The following is a 12,773-nucleotide window of genomic DNA, read 5'->3' as shown; positions in this document are numbered from 1 at the left end:
CCAAGTGGAATAGTAAAATCAGTTACTTCATTTAGCAGCTTTACAAACAATTATTACAAAGCCCATTGGAAACTAGACTTTTACTAAATTCTAGTTTGCGTTATTTTCAAAGTGTTAAATTTTCCATGCTTGTAAAAACTTTCAGGAAGAACTTCACAAACTTTGAAAGTGAAAGAGTATTTATTTTAAAGTGAAGGAATTTTTTTCTTAAGACTTTAGGAAACAAGCAAAATTTATTATTTAAAAAGACTGCAGGGAAAACAATTCTAATATTTTGAATTTGATCTTCAAGCAAAAGACATTCATTTCCAGATAAAGACAATCTTTTGCAGATATCATGTTATTAAATCAGGCAAACATTAAGATGAACTTTATTTAATTTGCATCATGAAAATTTAGTAAAATAACTTGCTTTAATGTTTAAATAATTTGCCAACAAAACAACTATTTTGTCAAAAGGAGCAGAAATAATAGGAAACATTACCCATAAATTCATGGTGATGAATAAATCGAGTTTTAAGCCCAAACATTATTTTGCTCTGCATAAGCCTCTCTGTACCTGCTCCATATGAGCTGTCCACCCCTAAGTGAAGACTCTCATGCCCAGATCCCTGATCATTTCCTGGGACAATAGAATTACATTAAAATAGGAAGAACAACCAGTACTGATGAAATAGGTGGTGAAATAATTAAGTTTATAAGAGATTCTGGAAAGCAATGTATATACAGACATTTTTCATAAGATCTGGGAAAAAGGGGAGATACAAGCAGAATGGAAGAAATCATTCCACTCTTCAAGAAAGGCAACAGGAAGGAATGTTCCAACTATACAGGCATCACTTTAACATCTCAAGTGGGTACACTGTATAAGAAATAATTGAATGGAAAATCAGACTACTCATAGAATTAAATCCAGCACAGGAACAGGTCAAGGGGAAAAAGAAAAAAAAAAAAAAAAAAAGCAATTATTATGTTCAGAAATACTAGCATGAGGGTTTCATTGAAATGAAAAGGAAATAGAAGATATCTGAATCAAATATTTAGGAAGGATAATATGAGCAACAGGTTCCACTAATGATGAAATTTACAAATCAGATCCAAAAATGGAGGAATATTTTACAGAGTCTTTTTGGATACCTAATACGGAACCAGCAGGTGGTGCAAGTATGTCATTTACCTAACTTGTTTCGTCTCAATGTTGATCGATGAGGACGAAAATTGAAGAGATGATCCAAACAGTTAGAATGAGATTTGTTATATGCATAGTTGGAAAGGTGAGCTGAGAAAAAATTTGAAAGGAATACATAACAAATTTGTCTTTTGACAGACTGAAGAATAAAATAAATGTACCCAGATTTATGTGGCACAGTCATATGAGAAGAATATACACAGTATGCAGTTGAAAGTCCAAGAGTACAGCCAAGAATGAGATATAGGCATGTGGTGAGAGACAACAAACAGACTGGTACATAAGTGAAGAAGAGGAGAAGTACCAAAAGTAAAACAATAAAAGTTAGTGGAGAGGCCCTCGAATAGATTGAACGATGCGGGATATACATACCATTTTGTCTGATGGCATCTGTAGGATTCTGGGAACGAAATTACTTCACATCCACTATTTACAATTAGTATTCTGGCTTCTTCTTCAATACTTTTTACTTATACAAAATATAATCATTATATCTTAGGTTACCCTCTGTTATGCCTACTCTTTATGGCCAAGTGGTGGTGGGGGTGATGACTACTGTTTTAAGAGGAAGTACAACTGGGCAACCATCATCTATGGCCAAGGTACATTAACCTTTTAGGTACCGAGCTCGATAGCGCAGTCGCTTAAGTGCGGCCAGTATCCAGTATTCGGGAGATAGTAGGTTCGAACCCCACTGTCGGCAGCCCTGAAAATGGTTTTCCGTGGTTTCCCATTTTCACACCAGGCAAATGCTGGGGCTGTACCTTAATTAAGGCCAAGGCCGCTTCCTTCCCACTCCTAGCCCTTCCTTGTCCCATCGTCGCCATAAGACCTATCTGTGACAGTGCGACATAAAGCAACTAGAAAAAAAATCTTTTAGGTTACCTATTGCCAGCCATCCATACCAAATGGTCATAAAATACAAAATGTTCAATCCTAACATGGCATTTATCTCTTCATTACCAATGTCTGAACTGTTCATACCTGCAATATCCTACTACCTCCTACTAACAAATTAATTATCCATAATTGATTTATATCTTTCCCAGTAAAACTGTTGGAAGACTGAGAGATGTCAGAGTAACTTCATTTGTAAATGCAACTGAAAAATCATTGCCTAAGTCTCCTTACATCTTCATTCAAATTTCTTCTCCAGACTGACACCCTAGAGAATGGACAGGCCAAGTATTTGAAATGATCCAAGAACTCCAATCATTATCTTTACCTAGCATTAAAACTTCCAAATCAACAATGGTTACCTAGGAAGGCTGATTTTCATATTGTACTTCATGTATTTGTTTTCAATGTTCATAGTATCCGACTATTATTTAGCGTATGGTAAGAAAATATAACACACATACTGTATTCATATATACAAGTTATTCAAGAACATGAAACTTGGATCTCTCCATGAACGGCACATCATAACTGAAGATTGAGTTCTCTCTTTTTTCTTTCTTTTTGTTATTTGCAATACGTCGCACTGACAAAGATAGGTCTCAAGGCGACGATATTGAATTCTCTAAGACAATCTATTGCTTCATCTGTTGGTCTAGGAAAGTCACTCTAACTGCCATAATAGGCCTGCAACTTATAAATCACTCATGATGTGGAGAATTATTTGTCATGGGATGCCACAACTGCATACTGGTGTTGAAACATACTTCCACTTGTAAAGCGAGTGCTTGCATTTATTCAGAGGGTCCCACATCTTACATGGTAGATAGAATCCGCTGACAAGGTTTTCATCGAGGATGTGTAGGGAAACATCTGTAGTGACTGTCGAACAATCTCTCCATTCCCTCAAAGGGTCGAAGTTGTTAGTGACCCATTTGGCAGCATCATGCAAGGATGGGTGACATGACCTGAGCCTCTGCCATTTGACAGCAGGGATCTTTTCTAGAACAGGCAGTTGAGGGTTAGTGCAGATCTTCCTGTATTCTCTGACAAGGGTATTTGTTTTTCTCAACTCAGGAGGAGTTACACCTGACAGAACTGGAAGTCTATGAAGTGGTGTGGACTGTATCAGACTGTCCATTACAACCAAAATATCAGCATAAGCCAAACTATTACTAAGATAGCAATTAAGGTTTTCAATAAGGAGAAAGGATCCAAACAGGTAAACAGAGCATGGACACCTATACTCAAAACAGCTAAGATAAAGAAACCAAGTGAACACAGGAGCAGGGAACATCTAGGAGAAAGTACAGGCAATCAGTGATCACTAGCACCATAGTAGACCAACCAGGGCCAACTTCCTCGGCACAGCAATAATCCCCACTGTGCCGAGAACAGTGTCCCACCACCATCTATATCGGGAGCGTACAGCCACAGCTGAAGTCCACTACTGGCCTTCAGAGAGACTGGACTCTTGAAAATACCAGATGGTCTACAAAAGCCTGGATAATTTCTTCTACATTAATTTTACAGATGCCTTATAATAAATGTATATACATTACAGAACAAAGAGATTGAAAATGAAGAAAGTAGAAGAAATGCCAAATTAAGTAGAGGAGTCACAGAGGGGTGTCCACTCTCCCCTTATGCGCTCAACATATTCATAGAGAAGCACTAAGAATCATTAAACAGAAACAACCACAATCAAAATTAATGGAAAGCAGATAAGGTTTCCCAACAACACTGCTATATTAGCAGAAACAGAAAAAAGGATGAAAAAAATGCTTTTAACTTATTGACAACACCATTAGGCAAATTGAACCTCAAAATTAATACTAAGATAACTGAAACTATGATATTATGTAGGCCCAGTCAAACACATGCATTAGATATTAGAATAAGCAAAGAAAAAGATTAAGCATGTAAACCAGTTTTGCTGTCTTGAAAGTCTGATCACACAGGATAATAGAAGCATATCAGAAGTTACAAGAAGGATAGTAATGGCTAAGAAAGCTCTTCTAAATAAGAATTTGCTGATCAACAAACATATAAGTATAGAAACATAGAAGGTCTTCGTAAAAATATTTGTTAGGACCGTGCTTGTCTATAGGAGTGAAAGTTGGACATTGAACAACCAAGAAAAAGGCAGTAGAAATGGAGGAGAATGAGTAATATAAGCTGGAAAGAAAAGCAAAGCAATAATGAAGTACTGTGAGAAGTAGGAGAAAGAAGAAGCCTTGTTAGCAAAATCGAGAGAAGGGCGACAAAGTTAATTGGTCACATTGTACGGCACAGTGAGTTCCTCTACAACATCTTTGAGGGAAGAGTGCCTGGGAAGAGAGGGAGAGGGATAACCAAGAAAAAGCTTTTTCAGCACCTTGCTCTACAGAATGAGTTGTACATCTTATTCTGAGCTGAAAAGATTAGCTAAGGACAGGAACCTATGGTTGCAATGACAAGGCTTGGCTTTTAGAATTTTATTTTTCCACTTATCTGGATCCTCTCCTGGCAGTTCATGACTTTCTACAAAAACAAACTTAAACAATGATAATCTTAGAATGATTATGCCCCTGTAACTACTATGTACCAAGAACTCATTCTAAGATTACCTTCCATGCAGCACCTTGTATCCCACAATGCTCTTCCAATCTATTACCCTCCCAGCCACACATGGATATACAGTCTATCAGAGCAATGTTCATTGGGTTCATTTTCTTGTGGTAATGTGTAAAGTAAAATGAACCTTTAATGCATTTTATTGTAGGAGTGCGTAAATACTTCACGGACATATACATTCCAACAGTACAATAAGGTTCATTTTCCTTTACATACTGGCACAGGAAATTGAACACAATGAACATTGTTCTGATGGGCTACATATCCATGTGTGGCTGGGAGGCGTGACCAGTCTTCAGGAAAATAATGGATAGGAAGAGTGTTGTGGGATATGAGGTATTGCTTCCGCACCACTGATATCTTTGATTACCTGCAATTCTCTTCATTATATACTGTAGTATGGTCAACATTTTCCCCCCTTAATACTGTAGTTCTACAAAATATAAACAAATTATTACTATTCCTCTCACAGAATTTCTTATTACTTGTCACATGCTGAAAAATCTGGCTCTCACAATCCCCTTGTTATCTAAACAGCACTCGTCTCCTTCCCTCTCATTTTCTACTTAAAATTACAGTCTCCTTTACATAATGCCTACAAACATTTTACCTGGAATACTAACTTCTCAGTAGTTGCTACAATACTTCCTGTTTCATAGTTTGTAACCAAGGTGATATTTTTTTCTCAGAGCTTATCTTATTATTAAAATATTATACTAACAGTGTTACTGTATGGAGACAATTTCACCTCGTTGTGCTACTATATGACACTATACATTATGTACCATCATCTCTACCTCCTTGGTTGACATTATGCTTCTATCCAGTCATCAACATAAATTACGGAAATACCCAGCAAAATGTGTAAAATACCATTTTGAAAAGATACTCACCATAGGATTTTTTATAGTGATATGCACCAGTAAAGATGCTAATTCCAAATCTTCACTGTACCCATTCTTTAATGAGATGCTGCGATAGCCCGTTCTTAAACATAATACCTGGAATGAATGAAAAAATATATAAAACATATCCATTATATTTTATAAATACTGTAGTAACTAGGGAGCAGATATTGTTAACATCTCATATATTTTTTCCCCCTTTTGCATTAGGACATTGCTCAGCAGCATAGAAATTTATTCTGCGATATAACAAATAATAATACGTTTTTATTTTGCATTCTTTTAAATTTTTTGCTGATATGGGATGATCAGTCATTATCTCAGTTTTGAAGATGGTTTTAGGTCAATATATACCACTCTGAATAATTTTTAGATCATTTTGAAAGTGTTTAAAAATGTATTGATGTATTTTTTGTCAGAATGATAAAAATCCACAAGCGACAATATAAAAAATTATAAATTTTTCTTACATATGGTTAATTTTGCTAAATATCTTTCGTGACCAAGCTAAACTGGCCAGCAGTTGGTAAGGAAAGTATTTATACCTGTGAGTCTTGTGTTCCCAAGATATGTGCAGGAACACAGTACAGAACTCTGATAATTAAGAGACAGCATTTCCTAACGTGTCTCAAGCACAAGGAAAGCACCAGTCTTAGCACCTGCCTCTACAGCCAGTCATTCGCCCCCATGTACCTCAAGGCTGAGAACAAATGGAAATGAGAAGGGATTGGAAACAATAGTTATGTAACTTTCCGCTTCAGTAGAGAGTTATCCTCCCAAGTAGTTTTGTGCAAGAAAAATGCCAAAAATGAAACTACCACAAAGTGTATTTTTAATTCAGCTAGCAAATGAATTCTGAAAGGGCTTGTTTACAACATATGGGTGTGTTTTATTTAGTAAATTGTGCAGTGTGAAAGTGACTACGGAAAGGAAGTTTGATATACAACAGCACATTAAAGGAGAAAAGCACTGGAAGCTGTAACGAGTGCAAAGACCTACAAGTGTTTCCCGGTAAGTGTTAGGAGATAATTATTTTTGTAAAAACAAGTGCTGTGCAGTGAACAGAACAGGGATATATTACTTGTAAAAGCATCATTACACATTCACCAGAATTCAGTTTGGTCAAATATTTTAAAGTCTTTTAAAATTATTTTATAGCATTTTTCCATTAATTTAAGGGAATATAATTGATTATTTTCAGTTATTTCTTTAGGTCATCAACTTCTGCCCCCTAGTAATAACCACAGGAAGATAAAATTTCCAACAAAAAGTTATTTATTAATTTTTATAGATTTTATATGAAACATTCAATATGGTACTGCTTTTGTGTTAATTGGGCAGCCACCAGCTGTGATATACATTTATGTTTTCAGCTGGAAACTATCAAGGTACTGTATCATGAGAATTCAAAGAGAAAGTGAGAAAAGAAATTGTAAAGCAGTAAAATTAAATTTATCAACAGTATTAACTTTTTTTTTTTGTTATTTTGCTTTACGTCCCACTAACTACTTTTACGGTTTTCGGAGAGGCCAAGGTGCCGAAATTTGTCCTGCAGGAGTTCTTTTATGTGCCAGTAAATCTACCATCATGAGGCTGACATATCTGAGCACCTTCAAATACCACCAGACTGAGCCAGGATCGAACTTGCTAAGTTGGGGTCAGAAGGCCAGCGCCTCAACTGTCTGAGCCACTCAGCCCAGCACACTATTATAAGTAAGTTCTCTTTAATGATAAAGACACAGATGCTGTCATTAACCCAAACTAACCTAGTAGTTTTTTGTATCCTCTTCAGGAATCAGCCTCATTGTTCTCAATTTGAGGTAAGATATCCAGTTCCTCTACTCACTTCTTTCTTTACCAGAACTCAGGAATGCTTTTAAAAATAACTTCATAAGTACAAAGGAAAGCTAAGCCAGTAATCAAGTCATAAATAGAAGATAAGAACATGAATGAGATTAGCTCAACCATAGGTCAGTATCATAAGAGGGAGCAAGAGAATGAGGAGACAAGGTCAAATATTAAAAGACACACAGTCAAGGGCTATCTCCCCATCTTCATACACTGCCGTCTTCAAACAATTAATAATATGGCTCCCTCCTCATCGTTGGACAAGTAGCAAGTAGCTCTGGGCCCAAACTGGCAAGTTTGATCCAGGTTCAAACTAATGGTATTTGAAGGTGCTCAAATGGGAAGGTAGCGCCATGTAACAGAACTTCTGCAGACAAAATTCCGGCAACTCCGCATCTTCAAAACCCATAAAATTAGTTAGTGGGACAAAAACCAAGAACATTATTATTATCTCTCCTCATCAGTCCAATTTCTTCTCAGTGTTCAACAAGCTCTTTTCTGCTTCCCAGCTTGACCACACATTGAGAGGTCAACTTGAAAGATCTTCAGTCAATGTGGGAAGTACGGGTAAGGAAAAAGCCATATAAAAACAGGAAAAGGAAAGAGACAGAAAGATAAATATAGATACAGAAAGTAAAAAGACAAGGAAAACATGGCAAATACAAAAGAAAAAATGGTTTTACATCCCACTAACTACTATAAAATCAAGTCAGTTGGCCGTGCAGCTTGAGCTGCGTAGCCGTGAGCTTGGATTTGGTAGAGAGTAGGTTCAAATCCCACCGTTGGCTGACCTGAAGATGGTTTTCCACGGTTTTCCATTTTCACACCAGGGAAATGCTGTACCTTAAATAAGGCCACAGCCGCTACCTTCCCAAACTTAGCCCTTTCCCCCTTGTGTTACCAAAAACCTCAGATGTGTTAGTGCAACGTTTAAACCACTAGAAAAAATCTACTTTACACGCTTTTGGAAATGCTGAGGTCCTGGAATTTTGTACTGCAGGAGTTCTGAGTGCCGGTAAATCTGTCAACACACAGCATATGTATCTGAGCACGTTCAGATAATACTGGACTGAGCCACAATCGAACTGCCATTTTGGGTTCCGAAGGCGAACATTCTACCGTCTGAGCCGCTCAGCCCGGCCAAAAGGAGAAAAGGAATCAATGGGTCAATATAAGTAGCAGAAAGGACTTCATTCATAATTTGTTTCTTTCCACTGTAAAACAATACCATGATCAGGCAGGATGGCAAAGAAAAGAAACTTATGTTCCTTGCTTTATGTCCCAATAATTACTTCCTTTTACCGGTTTTCAGAGACACCAAGGTGCCAGAATCTTGTCCTGCGGGAATTCTTTTACGTGCCAGTAAATCTACCGAACAAGCCTGATGTATTTGAGCACCTTCAAATACCACCGGACTGAGCCAGGATCGAACCTGCCAAGTCGGGGTCAGAAGGCCAGCACCTCAACTGTCTGAACCACTCAGCCCGGCGGTACTAAAAGGATTATATTCAAAAGAGTAAATCATTCCCCTGAAGTAATAAATTACCTTTCTGTTATTGTTCTGTTATTGTTTTGGTTATACAAATTAAGTACACTCAGGATGAGAACAAAGTCAGAGAGAAGGGTAAATAGGGTAAACTACTGTCATAAAATAGTAGGAACATGAAACAAGATCCAAAATAGTGAAGTGTTAGAATGAGACTGGAATGTACTGACTGCACAGAGAACAATAAAAATAACATAGGCATACGGATATAAAAACATGTCATTCAACAGGTAAGAAGAAATTTCCTGAGTAATTCTCAGGCATAAGGATATAAAACTCTTTCATTGAATAGGTAAGGAGATACTTCCTAAGTAATTCTCAGATTCAATAACAGACTGAACAATGAGTATACGAAAATAGAATTGAAATTAATGTTGTTTACAAGTAACCATTTTTACAATACAATTCCTAAATACATACTGACAAGTTCATAAAGAAAAATTATTGGAAATTAAAGAAATTTACCTTTAAATATAAAACATACTGCCCAGCAAAAGGGAAATTATCTCATTTAGAATAAACAAAACAAATAAATGAGTAATTATCAACTTTCACTTATACAGATGATCAATAACTTATCTTTTGGTTTTGGAAGTACATGCAGTTTATTGACAGGACATTTAATCACACCCTTAATTGTTTTTACTGTGGACCATCCCCACTAGGATACACCACATTACCTACTCCTTTTTTCCAATGCACCAGTGGTAAGTTGTCATCTTTGATGAATACAAGGTCTTCACGGCAGAGATCTTGTATAGTAGCCTACCATTAGTATGTCATTCAGTGCAACATATCGTCAGTTGTAATTTTATGTTAATAATAGTAATAAAATCATAAATAAAATTATTCAATAATAATAATAATAATAATAATAATAATAATAATAATAATAATAATAATAATAATAATAATAATAATAATAATGGTCAAGGCCATTCTTTGAACTGTATCAGATTGATAAGAGCCATTTTCGAAATGATTATTGTAATTATAGATACTTAGTATTTTAGAACATTCTTGATAGATAATTTATTTGATGATTTGTACTGTACCATTATATTTAACTGCGAGAATGGATATTTAACGCAGTAAAAAGTTTGCAGTAGGACGCCACTTGTGAGGGCGTGATGCTATATAGAGCGCGGGAATCGAGAAGGTGATTTCCCGAGGCAAGGCGTGGTCATGTGTGACGAAGAAAGAATATGTGAGGAAGAGAGAAAGAGAGATGGGATTCTGTCTGGGGGAGAGACCTGCCATCTTAACAGAGATTTTTAGCGGGAGCAGACAGGCCCACCACACTACGGAAATTGAGTCGTAATTCCCGTAATTGAAGGTTTCTCAGGAAAATAAAAGTATGGAAATGATGGCCCGAATTTTACGAAGCTATGGATACCTCTAGGTTTATTAACATAGAATTAGATCAATAAATATGTACCAAGCAGAACCACCGTGGGAAGCTCTGTAGTGGCCACATTCCAGACTCAAGTTGTTTCTCGGGACTTTCCCTGGCGTCCTTTGGTGTGTTGCCTCATATAAAAGCTGAGTGATATGGGGGGGAGATCATCCAGTCGACGATAATATTGCTGCCACTACGCGTCGCACGTCTGCCTAGATTGCGCCAGAAACCTTTTGTTCAGAACAAAGACAGTGTGTAATTATTACAGTGCGATAACTTTGATCCAGTGGATCGGTGACTTACAGAGTTACAGGTGGTGGATTTATAGGTGGCGCGATGTTCAGATACCTATCAATGAGATCGCGTGTGCTTAATGGTATCAGTAACAAAAGAACGCCGTACTTGTAGACTCGGATAAATAGCGGTAGGGACGAAGCTCCCGAGGAAGTGTGGACAATAGGCTAAGGGGGTCTATATTTATCCTCTGATTGACTGTTGAATCCAAATTAAGCGGGCATAAAAACACAAATAGTTTGTGGCACAGTGCACAAGTTAGCGAGTATGCAGTTATACGAGAATGGAGGACGAGGAGTGTATATTGCAAAGTGTTAGCGCTGTGTGCTAGCTCAACCTAAATAAATGTCCAGAATGCTGCGTTGTGTTTAAAGCGAATATTTCATTGTAGTAAGGAGTCGAGACATTCCGAGGGAAGTGAGGTGCAAGAACTTCAGAACGTGGTTTCGAAGACGCTACCTTGAACGAGGCATCCCTCAAGAAGAAGACAGCACCATGGGCCAGCGGGGCAGGAAGACCGGACTCCAAGAATTGACCCTGGCTGAGACCTCTACCGTGATGGGCTAAATCATGCTAGCCTACCCGGAGGGAGAAACGAGGAGATCATCATGATGAGATAAGTGGACCATGAGATACTAGACATATGGTAGAGTTGGGGTGTCATGCAGAGATAGTAGAATTAAGCTGGTAAATATTAACATAGGATTTGATTGTGGCCCATCAGGCTGCATATTTAGATAGTTTGGATATATCTCAAGGGTAAGGGTAGAGAGATTTTTTTTTCTAGGTAAAGCAGACAATGATGTAATTTTGTTAACACGGCAGGAGGTAGTGTGCCTAGTTGATACGTATTGTTTGAGTACGATAGACCGGATATTTTCCTTTGGGTCGGTCGTTAAATACATTTTCCTTGTAGGAGTAGGATCACTATGTGTAATTCCCATTACATTCCAGGGGAAGGGCAGACATATCTGCCTAATGTAAGGTATGCATGCTGATGGTATTTATTTAGTTAAGGGGCTCTATTTACGTGCCTTAGACGGGCGTAAACTATAGCGGAGGCGCAGTTTTAACGCTATTCGACTCTGTGCTACTCTGCCAAACGTTGGGTTTGAACCTCTGACCCCCAAGGTTACTGCTGACACGCCGCATATTGACGGTGATGGTTTGATGTGATAGTATGGTAGAACACTTTATGTGATTTAACTGCGACTCGGGTGGGTGGTTAAATGAAGTCAGGTGCGTATGCGAGATGCGTCTTTCCTCACTTATTTTGTGGCCATTTGCTGCTATGTGTAGAAGCTTGAAAGTCCCTTTGTGAAAGAATGTAGGGTAAGACGTCTAGCGGTAGTTTGTTTACAAGTTTTTTTTGATGTAGTGGGAGGCTCCAAACCTGACTGCAGGTCACTGTTCGCCTGCTCTGTATTGGGGTGAGCTCGGCCATTTTTAAATCGCTCTGGAGGTAGGTCATTCTCCTTTGGCAGAGAAGCCTTTTGCAAACACAGTGCGTCATTTATTTAAACCATTTTACCTCCTGTTCCTTTCTTGTTTGATTCACATTCTTAGGGTTGCGTATTTTACTAATGTGATCTTGGCACTATGCTACTGTTATGATTGCCCTGTTGACACACAGTTCTGCCTGGTGGACGTGGGTTCACGTCCGTGTAAATATGAAATTGAGGGCGCTAGAGTAGGTTATCTGAGATGATTTTTATTACTTATTGCGCTGCTATTTTTGTGTATATAAATATCCCGGTATGGGAGGAAACTTTCATAACAGCGGTAATCTCTGCGGGTATCCTTAAGTCTACCATTATATCATTTTATGTCGCAGGCATATGGATGTGGTTTCCATGTGGGGGAATACATCCGGTCTTTCTTGGTTCACGGATCGACAAACTTCAGCATAACGTCATCATCCAGATTGTATTTTCTTTGTTTTCCTTTTCAACTGTAGATGTGAGCCTTAGGGGCACTTATTTGGGCACTCCAGGTGCAATCATTGTAAATAATTTGAGTTATGAATACAAACTTATGCTCAAAAATTCTGATCACAGCGAAAGTGTTCCTCATTTTGTA

General features: G+C 37.8%; 1 protein-coding gene across 2 annotated transcripts in view; it reads right to left on the bottom strand.

Annotated features, from left to right (window-relative positions):
• Positions 1-12,773, bottom strand: part of LOC136886934 (1-phosphatidylinositol 4,5-bisphosphate phosphodiesterase gamma-1-like) — a 737,826-nt gene that overhangs the window by 20,772 nt on the left and 704,281 nt on the right. For both annotated transcript variants that reach the window (XM_068231056.1, XM_068231055.1), the window contains one exon: positions 5,596-5,703. In XM_068231056.1, coding sequence (XP_068087157.1) covers positions 5,596-5,703 — 108 coding nt within the window. The remainder of the gene's footprint in view (positions 1-5,595; positions 5,704-12,773) is intronic.

This window comes from Anabrus simplex, chromosome 1, assembly GCF_040414725.1.
Source record: "Anabrus simplex isolate iqAnaSimp1 chromosome 1, ASM4041472v1, whole genome shotgun sequence".
NCBI lineage: Eukaryota > Metazoa > Arthropoda > Insecta > Orthoptera > Tettigoniidae > Anabrus > Anabrus simplex.
Note: the sequence above shows the minus strand (reverse complement) of the source record. Positions and strands in the feature narration are given on the sequence as shown.